This window comes from Uloborus diversus, chromosome 3, assembly GCF_026930045.1.
Source record: "Uloborus diversus isolate 005 chromosome 3, Udiv.v.3.1, whole genome shotgun sequence".
NCBI lineage: Eukaryota > Metazoa > Arthropoda > Arachnida > Araneae > Uloboridae > Uloborus > Uloborus diversus.
The window spans coordinates 168,523,360-168,546,138 of NC_072733.1; the positions used below are offsets into that span (position 1 = coordinate 168,523,360).

The 22,779-nt window shown below is 34.2% G+C and overlaps 1 protein-coding gene across 1 annotated transcript in view; it reads left to right on the plus strand.

Moving 5' to 3' along the window:
• The first annotated feature begins 6,163 nt into the window (after positions 1–6,163).
• Positions 6,164–22,779, plus strand: part of LOC129219044 (rhodopsin-like) — a 39,289-nt gene continuing 22,673 nt past the window's right edge. Inside the window, exons 1-2 of the mRNA XM_054853364.1 lie at positions 6,164–6,293; positions 21,504–21,707. Coding sequence (XP_054709339.1) covers positions 6,164–6,293; positions 21,504–21,707 — 334 coding nt within the window. The remainder of the gene's footprint in view (positions 6,294–21,503; positions 21,708–22,779) is intronic.

Sequence of the window (22,779 nt, forward strand, 5' to 3'; positions counted from 1 at the left end):
CTTAGGTACAATTTATATCTTTGAAGAAAGTGATAGGTACCGAAATTTACTAGTCGTAAAAACGCATTTTATAGTCTGTCTTTGGTGACATCAGAGGAAGGGGGAAAGGGGATCGCACTCAGAAAATATACGAAATTGGCGTATGAAAAATAGCTGTAATTAATCTTTGGTTGTGTTTGGTTGCAAGGTCAAAAGAACAGGAACATTCAAGGTTTATGGAGAAATATTGACGTCAAAAATTGCAATTTTAGGAAATTTTTCGAGACTTGAGGGGAAAGTAATGTTCAAGTTCTTTCCTAAAATTCTTTCAAAATTGATGTCAAATTGTAGCTATTTTTGTGACCTTAGTTTAGGAAGGATCGGCGCTATTCCCGAAAATTTTCTGAAAGAGTAGTTTTAAACACGCAATTTCGGGTTATCTTTGTTGAAATTGCTGGAGGGAGGAAGATTCGGTCGTCTCCTATCGAAAGTTTTCAAAATTGAAGTTTAAAACTCAAATTTAGACTGTCTTTGGTGACATTAGGATGTCTAGCATTTTTCCTCCGGTAATTTATCGGCACTATTGTTTCAAAAACACATTTTTGGCTAGATTTGGACAAGATAGGGGAAACGGGAAAATATTCCGAACTGAAATATTTTTCTGAATTAAAATCAATTTTAGGTTTTTTTTTTGTGAAGGAAGGATTTTGGGGCTCTAAAAAGCTCAATTTTGTGCTATCTTTAGTGACGTTAAGGAAACCGGGAAGCTTCAGCGGATCTTTCTGCATATTTTTCGATATTAATATCTAAAAAATGCAACTAAAGACTTTTCTCCACCTCACCTCTGCGATTGATAGGGGGATGCCGGATGCCCTAGCGTCGTGAAAATTTACATAAGGCATCCGAAATTTTTTAGAAATGGAAGTCCCAAAATCATATTTTAAGCATTGTTTGATAACGATGGGACACAGAGCGAGCGGGGGTTCAGTGTGCCCTCAAGAATTGTTTTTTGAAACTGATGACAATTTGAGGCTAGTTTAGGCAGGAAGGGTTTGGTGGCTCCACGGAACCGTCTAAAAACGAAATTTTGAGCTATAGTGATTACGTTGGGGAAAAGGGGGATCCGGGGTATTTCCCCCAAAGTTCTTCGAAACTAATGATTGAAAAACGCAATTTTAGTTTGTTTTTGAATACGTTAAGTGAGAGGGGGTGGAACTGGGGAACGCTAGAGACGGTAATTCAGACCATCTTTGGTAGTAATGTTAAGCAATGGATTTCAGAGCCCTCTACCGCAAACGTTTCGAAAAAGAAATTCTAAAAATGCCATTGAGCAATTTTTGATGACGTTAGAGAGAGCTGTATCCAAAAAAGACATTTTGGAGCCATCATTTTTAGGCTATGTTTGATTACATTAAGGAAGAAAGGGTGAATAAGAGACTCAATTGGATCCTTAAAATCGGTGGTTCAACCAGTGAAATTTTCCGAAATTAAAGTCCTAAAAACGCAGTTTGAAGCCTTCTTTAGTGTTGTCAAGGCATCTTTTTGAATCCTCGTTTTGGAGCCACACTTAAAAATTGTAAACCGGTGCAAAGGCCCGGTCCTCCTACCTGATCTGAAACCGGGCAGTTCATTCGTGATTTTAGTTAGAAAAAATTGCTGTAAAGGGGTAAAATTGAAAATTTTAGTTCGTTGATTATATATGTTTGGCTCTCAGAGGAGTCGCAATTTTCCATTGTCTCTCCTCTCCAGTCTCCACGCATCCACGACTGCTGAACACAGAATTTGTTGTTTGAAATACTTGCGAGAGCATCCTATCAGCATATTTTTTTTTAACACAAAATATGTCTTCATTGTTTAGGGTCAATAAAAACGTGGGAGGCTGGGTGAAGCATTAGTGACTTAGAAAGCACCCTTTCATGCTACGGCAGGCGGGGGGAGGGGGGGGATTTTCGGCATTGCCCCTCCCCTGTATCCATGACTGATTACCAGTTCTGTCACAAATTTTGCAACCAAATGAAGCATGTTTGTAAAGAGTTGATATTAACGGATAATCTGGCAACACAATGTGCTCTAAACATTCCATTTTTCTTAATATGCTATGCTGTTGAAAAATTGGCATTTACTTTGATAAATGAAAATTTAAAATTCTGCACATTTATTCGACTTATTATGTTACCTTGTGAGAAATTCTTGAGGAATTTTGCTTGATTAAAAGAACTATATGATGCGGCCTGCGGCCGCCCCTTACTTTGGCCGCCCGTGTGCGGTGCACACTATGCACACCTGCTAGGATCGGCCCTGGTTGCTTGTTTGTGATACTGTTTCAGAAAATGCTTTAGAGCTAATTTTTGATGAAATCTGATTTGGTTATCATTAAAGTTCAAGACTAGGAATTGTGAGTAGCAGTCACCGGCTACCAAAGTCACAAAAAATGGTAGCCAGTTTTTTTGCACTTTTAGCACCCATTACATTTTTTTAAAAAAAGTATACATAGACAGAGGTAAGTTATTTAGTTGCGTACTTAGCGGATAAATATGCTAAACGACTGGCTGCTTAATTTTTACTTTCACCTTTTATTTTAATTTGTTTATTGTTGTTATTATTATTATTATTTATTTTTTTTTTTTTGCTAAAATGGCTACTAAAGCAGGTTTAACCCAGATCAATTACGAGAGGATTGATCCAGGTTAAACCTTCCCATTTAGTTTCATTTGATTGCGTAACAACTTTAAATTGCACCTTTACATCATTTAATTAGTTTTAAAAAGAAATCTAATTTAATTCAAATGAAAGAGATTTTTTATGCTTAACTTGCAATCGAAGTCACTCGATATAATATAGACATGTATTTGAAGAACTTCCTGTTTATGCATTATTCTAATCTAACTCAACACAGCTGAAATTTGCTTTTCTAATTTGTTAGCAAACTTGTCAAGATATTCACCTTATCTTTACTTTCTTCAATTATTAGTTGTTCTTTATTTCACTGTAAGTAAATACACCTTTCATTTTATAATGTGAAAATCAATAAAATAAAGTCGTAGAAAAGAAAGATGGTGTAAAAGGAATGAAATCAAGGTATTTGACCGATACCCCTATAAAAGCTGAAGTCGGAAATATGGGAAAGATGAAGCAGTGTTTCCAGATTGTCAAATCCAGATTTCCCCAATTCCCTTCCAACTTTTCTCCCAAAAGTGATGTTTGCTACCAAAATTCCCCAAATCCAAAAATTATTTTTCCACTAATATTTTCATAAAATAAATCGACTTCCTCTAATATTTTTGTCTCTTGAAAAAAATTTTTTCCCCAGGTATCAAAATTTTCTTATAAAATTCCCCAACTTTTTTTTCTTCACATTTTCGCTTTTTTTTTTTTTTTTGTCTTCTTTATCTTTCTTTATCTTTACTAATAATATAGCTGAAAGTCTCTCTGTCTGGATATCTCTCTGTCCGGATCTCTTTCTGTCTGTCAGGATCTCTAACGCGCATATAGCGCCAAGACCGTTCGGCTGATTTTCATGAAATTAGTTTGTAGCATGAGGGTGTGCACCTTTAAGCGATTTTTTGAAAGTTTGATTATGTTCTTTTCCTATTTCAATTTTAAGAACATTTTCCCGAGCAAAATTATCATAAGATGGACGAGAAATTACCAAGTTATCATAACGTGGAACCGTAACGTGGGCAAGCCAATTGGCGAGAAATTCATCATGCATTATTTGTAAATGTACAGGGGGACCAAAAGACCTTTTAATTTTCTACTAGGGGCAAAGCCGTGCGAGAGCCACTAGTCATAAATACAAGCGCCTGACCGAGATATAAGAAATAACCAAATATTTTTTTTCTACTCGCATTTACTACTCTTCTTCTGTATGTATATTTAAACTATGATTTTTATATATATTTATCCAAGAACGCTCTTCACCACACTTATTTTTACCTGTTTCACGTATCAACTAGTTACTCACGCAGAACATTAATGCGAATCCCATTGCATAATATTCCACGAAATGCGAATTCCATAAAGTTGAGCAAAGCTAACCCAACGCTGTTTGATACAATGTTCCCACTATTTCTTGACGCGAATTTAAATACGAAAAAAAAATCTTTTTTCCTGAGATTTTTTCCCCCCAGGTTTTCCCCAAGGAAAAAATTTTTCCACAAAGAATTCCCCTCAAAACTCAATTCCCCAAAATTTCCACAGAGAGCACCAGATTTCCCCAAAATGGGGAAATTTCCCCCAATCTGGAAACACTGAGATAAAGTAAAATCTCCAAGACATTAAAGAAGGCCAGGAAACAAACAAAAGAGTGAAAATTATATTTGTCTTCAGATAGAGAATCTGAACTTAAAAAAAAAAACACCTTCTCAAGTGTTGAAGGTGGTAATTTCCGATACATTTAACGACTGTATCATTGAAATTGGAGATTTTTTGTAAAATTTTCAACCAAATCGAATTCCTTACATTATACTGGTTTCTCCATGAAAGTAAATGACCATAAATTTTCTTTGAAGATCTGATGCACGTAGTTTCAGTTTTATTTGTTCTGAAAATATGTTGCAACAGTAAGATAAATAAATACCTTTGTGCTGAACAGTAAAGTAACTTAAAGTAACAACGTCTAAAAAGCGCAGATTACTGCAGACATATTTTTCGGCGTTTCAGGGAACGTCTTTTTCAATGCAAAACGTTGTTACTTTACGTTTCTTTAATGTTGCAACAGTGTCCAAAACAAATGTCAGTATGCTCTATCATCCAATGATCAGTAGAGGCACAGAAAGAGTTGCTTTGAAAATGAAATTTGGGTATGTCATTGCAAATAACTCTACTGACTTAAATTAAATTCATTTAACACCTTATGGTATTTCTTTAGCTGTACTAAGGCACTTCTGGTGCCTTGTAATAGCATATTTATAGACATGTAATTGTTTCAACATAATTTTACAACTTTTATCTCTGTGGGTGTGGGCGAAACCTCCCTTATGATGGTTCAAACCTCCTTCAAGTGCTGAAAGTTCAAACCTCCTTCAAGTGGAAGCTTTGACCCATTTTGGACTCTTGAAAAATCACTAATAAAAGGAGTAATAAAAAATTCAAACAAAAAATAGGACTGTAAAATGTCGTCAGACATTATACGAGAACGAAAAATGTCAATTCACAAATTTTCTAACGGTCCCAAAAAATATTAAAATATTTTTGTACGAAGCAGGCCAAACCGCTCTAGTTTCCTTTACTCAGCCCCCGATATCATATCACTATAAAAACTTGTGTTCCAAAACGTTTAATTTGGCATACCTAGGTAAAAAAAGGAAAGATGAGAAAATAAGCTTTTCTTTCGTGCAGAAGTTAAAACTACTGTTGAAAGGAAGTCAGAATTTTCGAAACTTTGCAATTAATATTCTTTCTGTATTTAATTATACCCCAACCCCTACGTTTTCAGTCAGTTAGAAATTTAAAAGACGAGCAAAATTTTGTACGAATCTTTATTATTATTATTATTTTTTTTTTTTTCAAGACGAGATAAAATGAAATTATATAACCTTTCTAGCTGTGTTGATGTAACGACGAATGTCTCTGAATACTGAAATGCGGCATTTATATATGGGTAAAAAGCAGACTTTATACTTTGCAGTTCAGTCGTTATGAATTTAATGAAGTGTACGAAAGCTGGAAACCATGAATTCTCAGATTTGCATCCAACTGCGAAAATGTCTGCTAGTGACAGCAGTGTGATGTCCTTTGTAAGGCGAAGCAAATGATACAAGTTTTCTTCAGACGCTCTTAACACCCAATGAAATTGATTGGTGGTATAACAATAGTTTCTCGTCTGTCCAATAGCATCATCAATACTGTAGTAATATAAAACATATTGAATATGGAGACGTTGGACTAATTTTCTCAAATCTTCTTCGAGTTTAGTTCGAAAGAGCCATGGAATTGGTTTCAGAAACCAGAAAACTGAACGTATTGAATATGCGTTTATAATTTAATGCAACAATACGAATGCAATTAAAATTCAAATGTAAAAAAGCACACGTAATTTAAGTCCCTGCGTATGGATGAATCACAAACGACTGATTAAAATGAAAAAAATAAAAATGTAACACATCTTGACACATATCTTCATAAGCATTGCGGATTGAGAAATGTTGCAAGTATAGATTAATTTGATTTTGCGTTTGAAGAAATGTCTGCTTTAATTGAAACATCAGAAGTTGATGAGAATGGGACTATAGATGATGAAGTAGTCTCGTCAAAAAATACCAGTGTGCTTCCAATTGCTAACCCATACGTGGCATCATATTTGATCGTTGTTGGTGAGTTTTAAAAATTGTGTACTAAAACACTAAAACGGTGTTTTCAGTTTTTTAGAACTTCGGATAATATTCTATAATTTTTGTATTACTTTGTAGTCTTTATAGTACCCTTAATGAATTGCATGATTGAGTTGTTTTTCTTCATAATTCATAAGCACTTTTAACCAATTGAATCGCTTTTTAATTAGAAATTAGCTTGAGTACTATTTGTGAAATTGAATGTTTTCTCGATTCTGCTGGTTAGAACCATTTTTGACTGAAAGCTTTAAAAAATATGAACGTAAATGGGATATGCTGTTACAAATTACTTGTTTTTAATTTATATTGATGCCCATTGCTCAAACTGGTCTTTTGGTGCATAAGTACTGAAGCTATTTTCTTTATATACAAAACATGTTTTGTTGATTCATGGTGATAAAGATTCGTTTCAAAATATGTAAATCGCTAGGCACAGTAAACATTCCTTGCTCACGAAGTAGTAGTACTAAAATACTTAGATAATTTGGATCTCATAGTTTTGATGCTAATTAACCTTTTCATTTGTTTAATTGAGATCTCGGGTGTGGGACAGTATTCAATAGAACATGCGTGTTCAAGTATCTCAATAGTACGTTTGAGCGGGGCACAGGTTCTAAAGCTACTGAAATGACGACAGAAAATGCAATGAAATGTTAGGTTATTTTAATCAGATCCCATAGACATTTGAAACTAGCCGCGAGAAATATATCTCCTGGTATTAGCAAAATAGTTTACAGCTCTAATATCACGTCGACAGATAAACTACTTGAACTAAAACTTCCACGAAAAAATTATTCTACTAAAAACTAAATTCATCGTTCGTAGAACAAAATAGCAATAAACGTAACAGACTGGATTGCTTCTGGATTACAAGGTAAACTGCGAGATAAGGACATCTCTGGATAAGAGCTTATCCAGAGATGCCCCCCGCACCAGGAAGACAATCCAAGAGTAAGAGCCTCCTCCCCCACCCCCACCCCAAAAGTAAGAACATTTCCCATAAAACACTCCCCTAAAATTTTTTTAGGATTCAGTCTGCGACATATCCCCCCTCCTCCCTTAGTCGGTCCCCCCTGGTTTATTGATGCAAAGCAAAATAAATATTTTTCACTAAAAAAGATGATTTTAGTGGACAAAAAGACATCCAACAAAAGGGAAAAAAAAAATTTCATACGCAAAACTGACATATTTTGCATTGAAAACATTTTTCCTGCAACACCGCCGTGTTATATGTTTTATTGCTGCTTTATTCTGCTATTTTTTCTGTTGATTTTTATTATTTGAAAAAAAATAATAAACTTTTCATTTTTTATAGTGGACCTGTTAGAAAATATTTTGCGCAATTTGAAATCTTTATGTCCTTGTTTGCGTTTGATACTTTTTTATTAGATAAAAGACATTAAGATAAAACTAAAAATATCATTATTTTATATATTTTATTAAACTTGAATATACTTACAGTAGATCATGTCACAAAGTAATTATAAAGTGTTTTTTCCGGAATGAACTGAAAAGGAATTTCAAAGTTTCAACTTTTGCTTTTTCCCTTGAATTGAGTTTGAGGCATTGAATTTTGTCTATTGTGTCCAAGATTACGCTCTTTGAGAGTAACTGAATTATGAAAATTTTGACTTAATGACTGTTTGTTGGCGAATGAAGTTTGGTTTCTTTTTATTCCAGAAACTAAGGGGTTAAATGACCACATTTATTTGCCCATGAGGTTGATGTAGGTAAATAACACAGGGGAACAAAAAAAAGTTTTTTCTTTGGTGCCTAGAGTTTGAGAATGGATTTTATCTATGTTTGAGGTTCAGAATCAAAATACGAAATTAGTTTTTCTCTATCTGCTCTACATTTTCAAATAAATGATGCGGTTTTACTCAACATATCGTTGCCTCAGAGCAACAGTAAGACATCTAATCCCAGAAACAGCAGTAAGATATCCTCCTATTGCTCTGATGAGACGATATGCAGTTTTAACTCCATTTTGTGCACATCTAAAGCAAGTATACACTGTTAAAACTACAGGTTGCGTTTGGCACCTTTCAGGGGGGAAACGCTTGTTCACCAGCGACACCCAATACGGAGCCGAAATCGCACCTTTTACAAGGGTGAAAAATAGGCACCTTTTAAAAGACAGACAGCGGGAGTGAAAAAAAGGAACCTTCGGAGAGATAAATGGCACCCTTACTGATTTCTACAGTAGATTCTTTTCCCCCCTCCCCCGTATTGTGTGCGTTTTTTGAATATTATTGTGTTTATTGTTTGGGTTTATGATATACAATGTCTTGGTACGTTTTTCACGTTGAATTGATTTTGGATTAAAACTTGTCATTTAAGGCTTTTGATCACATTTCAGACTTTCCAACATAATTAAGAAGAGTTCATGACTTCAATTCCTCTATTCGAGTTGTAACCCTTGGATTGTTCAGTAGTTTTAAATAATATTGACATTTACTTCAGTATGGTACCAAAAAAATAAGAGTGTAGGCATTTATGGATAATTTACAGGCACAGCCAAAAATATTTAGTTATATTACAATCACGGAAAAATCAAATCGTTTCATAAATTGCAGGCTTTTCATAAACGTTCAAGATATTTTAATCAAGAGTAACATACAGATACGTATATATGGTTCGACATTTGAACATAAGTAATCTAAAGAAAGCCCTTTTTTTTCTTTTTTAAATAAGAACTTATTTGACATTAAAAATAAAAACAAATTTTTAGAAACCTACATAATAAAAAGCATTGGAAACAGAAATTAGAAAGAAAAAAATAATAAACGCGTCTAGACACTGCATTCTTTTTTTGAAATAACACCAACGAAATATTTTCACGTAATGAGTCATGGCATAAAACACAGAGATTTCTTTTCAAAGCGTTTTTTTTTCTTCCTTTGCTACGTCTACGCAACTATTTTATTGAGAAGATAAAGACATTTCGAGTATCTGCTGTAGCAGTTAGTTAAATCATTGCATTTTCATCCCGGTTACTTAATATTTATTTCGTATTGCTAACAATAAACATTTTTGGGGAAAATCCGCGAGGCCGCTGTCGCGACAAACAAGTAACACCATATATTATTACACATGATAGAAAAAGCCATACATCACTATGTTAAAACGGTTAACTATAAACAATAAGTAATACTCAGTTTACTTTGTTGAAACACAACTCTGAAAACACTAAAAGCCTGTTGGGAAGCCTTAAATGTTACACCATGATTAAAAGCCTGTACTTACGCAAGTTTTTGAAGGTTTGTTACAGAAATGTTGAATTTTAATCCAGTTTCGTTGTCTATTCAATGTGAAAATTTAATGTACCAACAACTTTGTTGCAGCATCGTCGTCCGCCATTAAAGTGGCTAAACTGAACTTATACCGGAACGCACAGCGCATGTACGAGCGGGGCACCTTTTCGAAGGGAAAAGATTCAACTATTGGTTACAGCGTGAGCTGATGGCTTTTCATTGCCTTCTTTCATCCACTGAGGTGCAAAAAGATATCGGAACAATATTTCCTATCCTCCATGTCTCCCTGTGGTTCCGTCTTTGCACCCTAAGGCGGAAATTCGCTCCTATATGGCACCTCTGGTTATAACAGTGTAGGCTTCTGAAACAAAGATTGCTTCCAGCATATTTGCCATATTGTCAGTCTGAAGTCCAATTACGTACAGGAAAATTCACTATATGGACGTCTGGCAAGTTTAGTAACAACGCTTCAACGAGTTAAGGTCAACTTGTAAGTTTTTGCTTTGCATATATGGGCTACGCGTGATGTGTGACAAGTTGGATCTTTATATAATATTTTCAGGGAGCAATGAATATAGTGGGTGACCCTAAACAAACATTTTTCGGGGGTCTTCTGCAGTCAAACCTTTTAAGCGTAAGCCTTAATGGAGAACCAGGTGTGTTGAGGTGTTGAACCACTCATTAAATTACTTGAGAGACAGAGCATCCCACACTTGTACACCTATAACAAGGTAAATAAGTGAAGGAGAAAACCTTAATTTTCTTAAACAACAGACTACTACAACTTCAGTCTTCTTGGGGCTCTTAAAAATCGGAGACCCATGTCAAATAGCCTAATTGGGCTGTTTGGTAATTGACCTCTGATTTATTTGTGTATTACAATAGGAATGAAAGTTCCGTGTTTAGTTTTTTATTTGATCTATGGATGTAACTTAAACCCATGTCACATGTATTTCAATGTTGTATCTTAAAAATTTGAACCCCTGCGCAAAAACTGATGTCATATTTGAACTCAGGATACTAAATTCATACGAAATAAGCTCCAAATATCATGCACCAAAATGACCGTTTCCCTGTGAATCGCACTATACACAATCAGAAAAGAAGCTTAAAAAGTTCTACACCAACAATACTCAATCTGTGGTCCATAGGTCGCATGCGACCTGCTAAATCTTCCAAATGTAATCTAAAATCAGTTAAAAGAAATTTTTTTTTTAAAGTTAAGTTGTGTGCTGAATTTGTATAAAATACACACAAATGTAATTTACATCAAATTTAATCGCCTAAAAAGTAGAAAGAATGAAAAACTTAGTTTCTATTTAACCCAGGATACAGTATTTATAGGGTGATGGAAAGCACCTAAATGTCACATCAAAAATAGCAAAGGTGAAATTCATAAATAGATGTTTTTAGTTTAACCTTTCACGTGACAAGTAAAACTACTTGAAACCAGTTACTTCGCATTTGCAGACTTGCTGGAGGGGAAAATGCGAAGGGGAAAATGCGAGATCACTAAACTTTCACATTTTCATCTTCTATCAATGATGATGTCCACACAACTGCTTTCAAACACGATTGAACTCTCTCTTTTTTTTTTTCATATGTTACCTAGTCTTCACTCACCAACAGTTTAGTTTTAAAAATTGCCACAAGCGTAGGAATCGAGTTTGTTTCCCATTTCCCGTGTTTCCTTTTACATGAAATGACATGATCGCGTTAGTTCATTGAAGAAAGAATTCCTAGTAACCTTTGTACGCATGTTTTCAATATTTATTCAAACTGTGTGCCTCAAATACATTATTTGCATAAGTTCTAGCAATCACCAATTATATATATATATATCGCTCTAGCGATGACAGCGAAATATCAACTCTTTTTGACCCAAATTTCTTTATATTTTGTAATTTTGTAAAAAAAAAAAAAAAGAAGGAAGAAACTTTTTTTCACATATCTTTATGCGTTAGAAACGCTTCATTAATTTGTTTAATTAAAATAAATGGGAGGTGAGAGATAAATTAAAGGTGAGATTATTAGTACATAAAAAAGTCCTAATTACTGAAAGTTTAGGCATTTTTTTATGGGTACGTTTGAGTCCCGTCAGGTTGTAAAGGGTTAAAGCATATGATTGACACAGAAACTTCAAGTTCCTTCAAAACAACTACTTGATTACCAATTTTGCTATAGTACATATTAAAATAAAAAAAGTGGATGCACACAGGACAATTATGAAATGCAAAGACTAATTTAAAAAATATGCAATATGTGTATATTTTGAACGATATGCCTTATATAGTTTTATGCTACTATTTATTTACATCTCATATTTTTCCTTCGCTTTTGAGCTGTTCGTTACAAATAAAATGCTTACCTATTTAAGATAAGTAACATACAAATAACAACGTTAAAATTGCAAAGATAGAAATTAGAATTACAAGTCTGTGCTTCGAGGTACAAAGAACGAACTTTGCAATGAAATAAAGAAATAGAGAAAGAAAAAGGAAAAAAGAGCTTATTTGAAGCGAGTAATGAAAAAATATCTGACAAAAGGGAGGGGTAAAGGGTTCTTTTCTTTGTCTTTTTTTTCGGATATTTTCATGCATAGGACCTTTTCTTGCTTCGAATTGAAACTCCGAAAGAAGATCTGCAATTCTTATTTCTACTAGGAGGCTCTGCCCCCTGCTCGTGTCGCTTGTCAACCTTCTCTCGCTTTCTGCGGTGGCTCAATGTCGCAGCAGCGGGTGACAATTGATTATTTTTTATGATTTTATCTTTGGATGACGTAAGGGCAGGGCGGGAGCAGGAGAGGGATGAGGCAGGGCGGAATGTCTTCCCCTGGATGTCCTGTATCCATCGTACTATTGCTGACTTGCTAAACATTGGCAGTTCAGAAGAGATAGGATCACAAACACACACACAGGCAGACACGAACAGGTTTCAATCATTGAGAAGAGATAAAATGAAGGGAGTCAAGACTTTCATCCATTAAACCAAGACCCCAAGTCACGTGATATATTTTAAAGCAAAGCATTGGAAGAAATCAGGTTTCTTTCACTTGTTTCACGCAAAACGTTCCAACCATTCGTCGTTGAGTGACGTGACTTGGGGTCTTTGGGTCAACTTTAGCTAAGCCAATGATTGGAATTGCTTCCTCCATTTTAATTCCTGCTCTAAGGTTTCAATAGAATAGATTTGTGCATTTTTAACGTTGTTATTTGTTTGTTAAATTTGTTATTCATTTGAAACTATTCATTTAGTTTCTCTGAACTAAATCCCCCCCCCCACCCTCTTTTTTTTCCAGTTACTGCTGCTACTATATCAAACAGTTTAGTATTGACTGTTATGGGAGTGAGAAAGAAGAAGTTGCGAACATTTCAACTGTGTTTGATATCTGTGTGCGTATCTGATTTACTCTTTTCCCTTGCTTTGCATCCAATGTCCATAGCAACATCTTTGGGGTACGACACTGAAATTATATTCAGTAAATCAGGTAAAATTCAAAAGTGCAATTTATGTATTAAAATGCAAAAATTTTCTGTTTATAATTCAGTTGATACCATGCAGCCTATTATGTAATATTTTGAGAAATATTAATTTTAAATGTTTGCAGGTTGCATGTACTTCGGCGTTATGGCGTTATTTTTTGGTACATACGATATGGTGATGCATAGTGTCATTGCTATGCTTCGATACGTTAACTTACGCTATCCTGCTCGTGGTAAGTTTTTTGTTGTAATTCGTGAAAAGTCGATATGTTTGTGAATATCGTTTATCTATATATTTTGTGTTAATTCCCGATTTTAAACTTGTGCTTAAAAAATACAGGGCGGGGGTGGACAAAAGAAATTTTCCTAAAATAGGAAGACCTAGCGTACTAACTGCTGAAATAATAGAGCCAAAATTTCACATGAATGTTTGAAGGTATGCGCTGGAGATTGGAATGATTTTTAACTACGTAATACTCTCGGTTACTTTTACAGAAAGTGAAATTCTGTAGTGTGGGCTTTATTAATTCGGCGGAAAGGCTGCTAGAGCTTTATATATATATGAGAAGAACCTTTCAACCAACCTGTAAGGATTAATTGGAATAGATGATAGGGTAAGGGATTGAAAGAGAGTAAATTGATTCCTTTCTGGCCTTTTTTTTACCCGACTACGCGTGCGCGTGCACGACGCAAAGGAGGGTAATGTGTTAATAAGTCTATGTATGCATGTCTGTTCCTATGTGGCGTTCTGCAAGCTGAACGCCTTGGCCAATTTTGGTAATTCTTACGTCAATCGATTTGTCTTAACCTTGCGAGTGTCACTAAACACATGACAGTAATCAAAATTTACCATATCAACAACCAGTTGCCATATTTTGTCAGTTTGGGATCGAGTGAGTGTTGCACACTGTGTCGCACGCTACCTGCGTGCTACAAATGCAGGTAGTTGTCGCTGCCTGAAATTTTTTGTTTACTAAGTCTACTAAATGGGGTCTCATTGACCGAGTGGTCTAAGCGATTGCTTCTCCCATTTGAGGCGGTGGGTCAAGTCACCCTCGCTCCGGATGTACTTTCCCCTGTTTCTCATGTAAATTCTTTCATGTGTTCTTTATATGTATTCTGTACTGTAATAAAAAATATATTATGCGTAACGAAGGCAAGACACTCAGATTGTAGTCCTCATCAAAATAAATCCGTGCAATAAGCACCAAAAGAAAGAGAGTCTACTAATTCGATTTTCATTGCTAACATGTTGCATTTGTTTTTGCCTTGATTCGAGGAACTGATTTTCACGACGTATACTTTCTTGAGAGGCTTTTTTAGTTTTGCGAGAAAGATTGGACTGACGACGTTTCCGATTTCGCGTCATCATGAGTTATACAGGCTGTTTATATAGCTGTGCTATGGTTGACTTAAATTCGCGTATTTTTGCCGAAGGTCAAGCACATGTCACTTTAAGCCGAGTTAGGTCCCTAGAGGGACTAATTGTCAGTAGTTTAGACCATCGCAAGTTACTTAATAAACCTCACGGTAGAAACAAACTATCCCAATGAAATGACAAGGTTTGCGAAATGTACCGTCTTATAATTATAATAACTAAGTCAATAAAAATTACCTAAAAAGTGTAAAATAAAAAAATTATTAAATAAAAACAAAAAACCCGACTGCGTAAAAACCAAAATACTAAAAAGAAAAATGTATAAGCCCAGTAGTTTAGAATATTATTAAGAACTACTGAATAACTACACCGTTGAAATAGTTTTATAGCAGTACACATATAAGACAAATCATAAATTCAAAAGCAGAATCGAAGGATCAACCGTCGGGGCCCATTAAAATTTTACAGTGTTCTTTGAATCAGAAAGGAATAGGCCTCGACGGTTGATCCTTCGATTCTGCTTTTGAATTTATGATTTGTTTTATCTGTGTACGGTTATAAAATTATTTCAATGGTGTAGTTATTCAGTAGTACTTAATAACATTCTTAACTACTGGGCTTATACAATTTTCTTTTTAGCCTTTTTGGTTTTTACGCAGTCGGGTTTTGTGTTTTTATTTAATAGTTTTTTTCATATTTAAAGCTTTATAACAACAAATATCGTTATTTTTTCATATTTAATTTTAATTACATTTGACATTAAATTCATCCGGAACATATGAATATATTTTTTAGACAATATTTTTTAAATTGAAAACAACAAAAACTCCCCCACGAAAGTTTTGATCTCTTTTACCCTATGAAAGGGTAAAATGGGCCAGCATGTGAAAATGATGTTAGAGTATTACCGAGTCTGTTTACGTATTAAAGAAGTAACTACAATAAACTCACATGAAATTATTATATTAAGCAGTATAATATTTGTGTTTTAAAATGATGCTGAAAAGGATTGAAATTGAATCTTCTAACATAGCGGTTCCTAAACTTTTTAGGCCACTGAACCCTTAGTAATTTGCTTCTATTTAAAGAAACCCCATTTTTGTTTATGACTAAAAGACAAAATGTGAACGATCCAGGAGTCAAATAATAAACATGAAAAACGATAATTCGATTATTTTCTTCTGCGTAGAAGAAACTATTGATTGCGCGAGAATTTTCGTATTTTGACAGATTAAAACGTTATACGGTGCTTTTTGCCAACCTTAATTATTTTTGGAAACTATCTGTCCGTCTGTTTGTGTTTAGCATGTATTTCTTGAGAGGTATCTAGCTCAAAGTGTAATACATGGAATAGAAAGAAACTTGGTATGCATGAGCATCTCCATGCGAGCTGGTTATGATTCGTTTTGACAATTTTACCAGAGATTGGCCCAATCGAATGATTTCCACTTTTATCGTGACTACTGTCAGTCAAACAATAACACAAGGATTCGCATAAAAAATGGTGCACATAATGTACCTCAATGGGACAGGAGTAAATAAATTTTTGACACCAATCATTTCAAAGGGCTGACACGACAGAATGATTTTCTCGTGAAGCGTTACTACTTCCTCTCGGAAAATAATACAAGAATTCAAACAAAAAACTGAAATTCAAGGGGACCTTAACTGAAAAATGTGTGGATTCGTTTTGGTTTTGGTGCCTATTACAGAGGTAGGTTCACCAGTTTTACCCAATAATGATATTCATTTAAAACAAATAAAAATTTTTGAGTGAAACTGAATCAGAAAATTGGTTTCCAGCAGATGAACGTTGAAGTGCAATTATGATTCACTAGACGACCCGTGCGGAACTCCGCACTCTGCTTCGAATTGTTTCATGCGGCATTTCTCTCTTTAAAAATTTCAAAGAAGAACATTATGAAGAAGAATTGAAAAAAGTACACGGATTTAAGTAAACGGAAAAAAATAAAGGCACAAAAGAAGGAATGTAATTTAAAGACATCAGCGACAAAACCTCGTTAAATACAACGATGTGATGATGTAATGATCGCTCACTTTTTGGTTGTACGTATTTTCAATACAAACATAAATATCATTAAAAGTGTGACTGAATGACTCGTGAAAATCAGTAGCTGTGCATGTGAGAAAACGGGTTGTGGCAAATACAATCCTGCCTATGTGAGCCTGTAACGGAAAAAAATAGGCATAAAAGATATATGTATTGGCACGGGTTCGAACTGGCGCCATTCTGATTGTCAGCATGACACTCCAACCAACCGAGCAATTTCGTTTTCGTTTTCGAGTGCTATTCATTGAAGCAATGTGTAATAAAAAACAGCCAAAAAGCTTTTTGCCAAAAAAAAGAGACCGTGCGTCTATGTTTTGTCATTAGCCAGCTGATACGCTTTAAAATTATTTGTAAAACAGGCTGCTTTAACCGCTACGGCTTGAAGGTCAGCAAATGTTTTTCTTGTAATCGAACACTTAAAATTCAAAACCGAAACCAGTTTAACTGGATGCGTTTTTTATGTGTAATTTTTCGAACGTAGAAAAATTGCAATTTTTTTTCCCGCCGAAAGTAGAGGATAAGAAAAGGATTTCTTATTTTTGAAGTTGATAACAAATTTAATGTTTTTTCATCGTATTCGAATAAATAGTTAAAGGTTTACTGGGTGAACTTTGTAATTTCAATATGGTATAGTAGTGTTTTATTTATACAAAAGGTCGAACACTGCTAAGAGCAAAAACTACATTTCAGCATACAATGAAGAGTTTTTCTGCGCAAAAAGGATTCCCTTGAGGTCTGAATTTTTTAATCTAATATTTTTTTATGCTTACATTATATTCAGTAATCTGAACGGAGTTAAAGCTTTAAAAAAAAAAGAAAGAACACCATTTGATTAATAGTCAATTCATCTGAATAATAACTGTAGCCTGCATAAAAGAGTTTAAATGCCAAGGAGCATTCCCGTCGCATTTATGTTATTGCCTTAAGTGTGTTATCTCTTGTAATGAGTTTTGTGAGGCTCTGAAAAGTTGAGCTCCGACTCTGACAATGTTTACCTCTGTTTCGCTAAATAGGGAGCGGTAATTGGTGCTAAATTGAGTTGAGAAACTTTCTTAGTAGTTTTCATTCTAACTAAAATCCGAGCCAATAACACGTCTATTTTTCACTAAACTCCCCTAAAACAGGTCAAAATAGTCAAGGTGACAGCTCAACTAACCAGAGCTGCGCTCTACATATAATGCGTAATTTTAATCTGTAATGCGTAATACTAATCTAAATTAGCTATGGCGGACCCGAAGTTCAGCTAATTTCTTGCCGAACGCTCTACCAAAAAAAAAAAAAAAGAAACTTATCAATGAAACCGAACAACTAAGCCCAGTGCTTTTAAGCTTTGTTTAAAAAAAAAAAAAGGTTTAATTATGATTTTTTTTTTTTTTTTTTTTTTTTGCCGATAGCGGTGCAAAAAATTGGAAATTTTATTAGAATTTTGAATAAAAAAAAGAAAAGAAAATCTGCATAAGAACTACAGGCCACATCAAGGTTATGCAAGAGCAAGGGGCGTTTCCGAAAAAATTGATTTTTCGACCGTAGGTCTGATTTTTGTCATTAGACAGTTCGATAAGCTTTAAAATGAGGGGTAAATCAAAGAAATCGATCGAGAATTGAGGAAGGTCTCGCGTAGAAACAAAAAACAGGCTAAAGAAATAATATAATAAGGATATTGAAGAAACATTTTTTTATTCTTGAAAATTTTTACAATTTGTTACCGCAGGCTGCTTGAACCGTTATGACCTAGATGGCAGCACGTATTCATCAGTTAGCAGCACGGTTAAAATACAAAATAAATTGAACTATGCTCTTTTTTAAGCGTAGCTTTTCGAATGTAATAAAAATGTGATAAACTATTTGTTTTTTTGCAAAAAGAAGAAAAAATATATATTTTACCCTTCAAATTGAGGTAGTATTTTTTTTATTTGTACAAAGAGTCAAAAACTCATTAGAAGAATATATATTTTAATATAGGATTTATTATTTTTTTCTGAACAAAAAACAATTCTATTGTAGTCTGAAATCTTAAACCTGTTACTTATATTTTCGCTTACATTATGCTTTAATTTTCTTACCAGAGCCAAATCTTAAAAAAAAAAAAAAAAAACAACGTACAATTCTGAAGTAATTTAGCACAAGTTTTCTTATCAGCAAGGATCGTTTCCTCCTCATTTATTCTATTCCTTCATAGTTGTTATTCACTGAATTAAGTGTTCATGTAATGCGCGATATTTCTCTAATTTTTTGTTGCAGATTGTCCGGACGTAGGCCCGAACACGCATTCTCCTGGTTACGAAGAGAACGCTCTGCCGATCAAGCTATTCAGCTCTGTCGGTCATAGCGCAAATTAAAGTTATAAGTTTTTACCGAAAACCTCATTCTGGTTCTTTAAAAGAGGTTTTTCGGCTGAAAAAACAATTTTTAGACCGTGGGTCTATTTTTCGTCAGTAGCCAGCACCATAAGCTTTAAAATAAGGCGTAAATCAAAGAAATCGATCAAGAATTGAGGAAAATCTGGCGTAGAAACCAAAAACAGGCTACTGAAATAATATATAAGGATACTTGGGATGGACAGTGTCATAGGTTTCTTAAATGAACAGCAATGGTTTTTAATATATCACGAAATAGTAGTTGCACTGCGTTTTCTTCATTGAGATTGTTTCTGGCATTCTACGTTGCTCTTTTTAAACAGGGACTACAAAAATTCAGTTTTCTTTTTAAAGCAGTTATTTTATCTCTCCCTACAAATGTGGTTACTGTTTCCCTTTGAGTAAGAATAGTCACTTCGTTCAATTCACAAAAAAGTTCACAAAATATTTATCAGCCGTCGTTCCTCTTGCAAATCATTGAAAACAGCTGAAAATATTGATGCTTTTTGCTCCAGTTGAAATATTCTCATTTCATCTGGAAGTTCATACAACCTTTTAAAAATTTTTGTTTTCGATAGCCAACATATTTCATATGGAAAAGTAGTGATGTGTATTGCCTACCCATGTCTTCACAAATCTTGCTAAATAGCCTTGACTGCGGAGAAAACGAGATTTGACACAACAAACTATATTTCTGAAGCTTCATCAAAAACCTTCCTCACGTCAGATGGTATTTATTTGATTATGCTGGCATGACGATGCAAAACACTGTGACGACAACTACTTCAATCTGGAGTAACATTTTAGATCATCGATATTGATCATTTCATTTTTCTTGAAACTAGTGGAAAATAAATTTATGCAACGGTTAACTCGCGGCGGAACCCTTCCTCTACTTCGGCGAAACCCAAAGGTTCCGCGGAACACGCTTTGTGAAACGCTGATCTAACATTTTGAATATGCTTTTTTTCAGGACAAATCTTTCTTTTTTTTTGTTTGTGTGTGTGTGTGGGGGGGGGGGGGGTACACAGAAATTTACCATTATTGTATTTTTATTATATTTGTAATTCCTTAGTATCAACATGTGTGGTTTGTCCTATAAATTTACTTGCAGGCTTTTTTCCCTTCTACTTTAAGAAAACCCATTTCCCAAAAAAAGTCCAAATTTTCTTTCTTTCTTTTTTTTCTTTTTTTCTTTTGTGAATTTTGCAAGATAGGAAAAAAAAATGTCCCCAGGTGTGTCATTCTCTTTCTCTCACCTCCTGCTTCTAAATCTACTCTCTTCTACTCGTAATTAAAAGTTAAATGACATTAATATTTCTGTGCTTTTGGCCGGAACTTGTGAAAATTGACGGACAACTGATCAAGAAATTGACGTAAGTGAAAGATTACTGTATTTTTCATTATTAATTTCCTTCTGATAGTGATAAAGATTTCAATTTTTCATCTTACTGCTTCAAGCAGAAGCATTTCTTTCTTTAACTATTACTTAACATTATGCACTTTACGCATTTGCCAGTGTCTGACACGGGTGAGCATTACCGGCAAATTTGCACATGCCCGTGTCTCACACCGACATCTTGTATCACTCGTTATTTTATTTCTAATGCCCACCTGAGACTCGTTCCAGTCAAATTTAAAAGTAGATTATAATTATACTTATTTACTATAAATGGCACGACTTATGCAGCATTTTTCACGTGTCAACCCCTTCGTGCATTTTGATGATTAGTGCTAGTTTGATAGAAATTCTTTTTATTACAAAGCAGTTGCTTGGTGTGGAGAAGTTAATATATCCATTTTTATTGAATTTTTAGCCATTCTTGTGCTTTTAATTATGAGAGTTTGATTTAATTTTCTTTTAATAACATTAAAAATAAACGTGTAATTAAATCGTTTATAATTTGTTCGTATTCCCCTTTCTTATAAAATTATCTATTGCCTCACTCCCCTCCTCCCAATACAACTTAAATTGCAAAGGTAACTTAGATTATACCTACGTATTCATTTTTTATGTTAAAAAAAAAGATCATTTTTTGACAGTTTTTCTGAAACAAATTCGTCCCTTAAGGGGCTCAGTTGTAAAGCTTATTCAGTAAGATAAAATCATCAGTTTTTGACCACCCCACTCTGACACTGCTTTAGTAGTTGACACTGCAAATAAAAAATAAATTATCGAGGGAAACACAGGCACCAAAATTTCAACTAAGAATAAGGTAAAAGGCTAGCATTGCAAATTTAAATCCATTACATAATTTTGTATTTTATGTGCAATTTTATAATCTATCTTGTGAATAAATTTCTTCTTTAGGAGTCGCAACTACCATAGTCTATGCAATGAGAATCGGCGTGTCAAGGCCAAAAAAAAAAAACCCACTCTGCACCCTTTTCCTTTCTGATTCTCATGTTTACGGCACTATGAACTTTTCCCCACATTGCTTCTGCAGCTTAAAACATTTGTAAAAACAACGTGGGGGAAAGTTCACAATGCCGTAACCATGACAAACACAGTGGGGAAAGTGTGGAGTGTGGAAAACTTTTTTGATCGTGACACGCCGATTCTCATTACGTAGACTTATAGTATGGGGTACGGGTATCAGTTACTGGTGGTTTTACCTTACCATTAATTCTATCTTTTTTATCCCCCCAGCTGAAAGGGTGTCTCACCGAAAGATAGTGTGTTTGCTTCTACTCTGCGTTTTGTATTCAATGAGCTGGTGCATTGGTCCTGTGTTTGGCTTTGGAAAGTATGAAACTTTTGAAGTCGGTTGCACCATTGCATTTGATGATGACACAACATCTGGGAGAATTTTTGTTAACTGTGCTTTTATCTTTGTTTTCTTCCTTCCATTACGTAAGTCTGTAGAAAGTACATTTAAGAAACTATTAGAAAATTTTCATAATTGGTACTTTCAAGTACAGTGAAACTTCTTATAAGTCGAACTTCGATGAGCCGAAAACTTCAATATTTCATTCCGTCTAACTTAATGGGGAATTAATGTAATTTATTCTCGATAAGCCGAATTTCGTTGAGTCGAAATATTCGAAAAGCCGAATTTTATTTCTTGACCGTCGTTAGATTTTCCTTGTTGACATAACTCCGTAAGTCGAAGTCGTTTTCTCCTCCAATAATATGAACAAAAATAAAGACTAAATTTATAAATTGAGCAGAGGTTTGTTACAAAACAAATTAACATTCAATCAAGCACATATTTTACGGATTTTGTTGCAGTTGATGACGGAATTTAAGTCACAGAGTACTTAACTGGTGAAGATATTTTTTCATGCGTAAGTGAAAATAAAGAAAATTTTTCTGGTGTTGAAGAGAAGTAGTAAAAGTAAGTAAGTTCAGTAATAAAATGAACTTCTATTCAAAATATTAGAAGAGTAGCCGATGTATTGTGCATTTTCATGGAATCCCGTCCGAATTTTCCCGACTCCTCTTTTGCAGATTTTTTTTTTTACTTTATGAGTGAAAACTTACGTTTCAGCATACAATTTTAATTTGTTTTCCAACCTATACAAAATCTTGAATTTATACAGTAATTATATTACACGTTAATTATGTCCAGTAAATATATAATCCCTTTGATACATTATTCTATCAATTATTGCTCATATTATAAATTTAATGAGTTTTAGTTAGTAGTATATTTTATTCTATAGTTTTCATTTCGTTTTCGATGACCCGAATTTTTGATAACTCGAATTTATTTCGCTTTCTTTGCAACTTCGGCTTATCGAAGTTTCACTGTACATGGTTATGAAATGAAGTTGTTTACGCTTACTTAATTCTGCAGGAAAGGATTTTACAAATAAGAATTATTTGCTAATTAAACGTTCTCCTTCATACTGAACACTTTTCTAGGTAGACTTTTGCAGTTTTAGATTGGAAAAAACACTAATTTGTTATTAAATTTAAAACA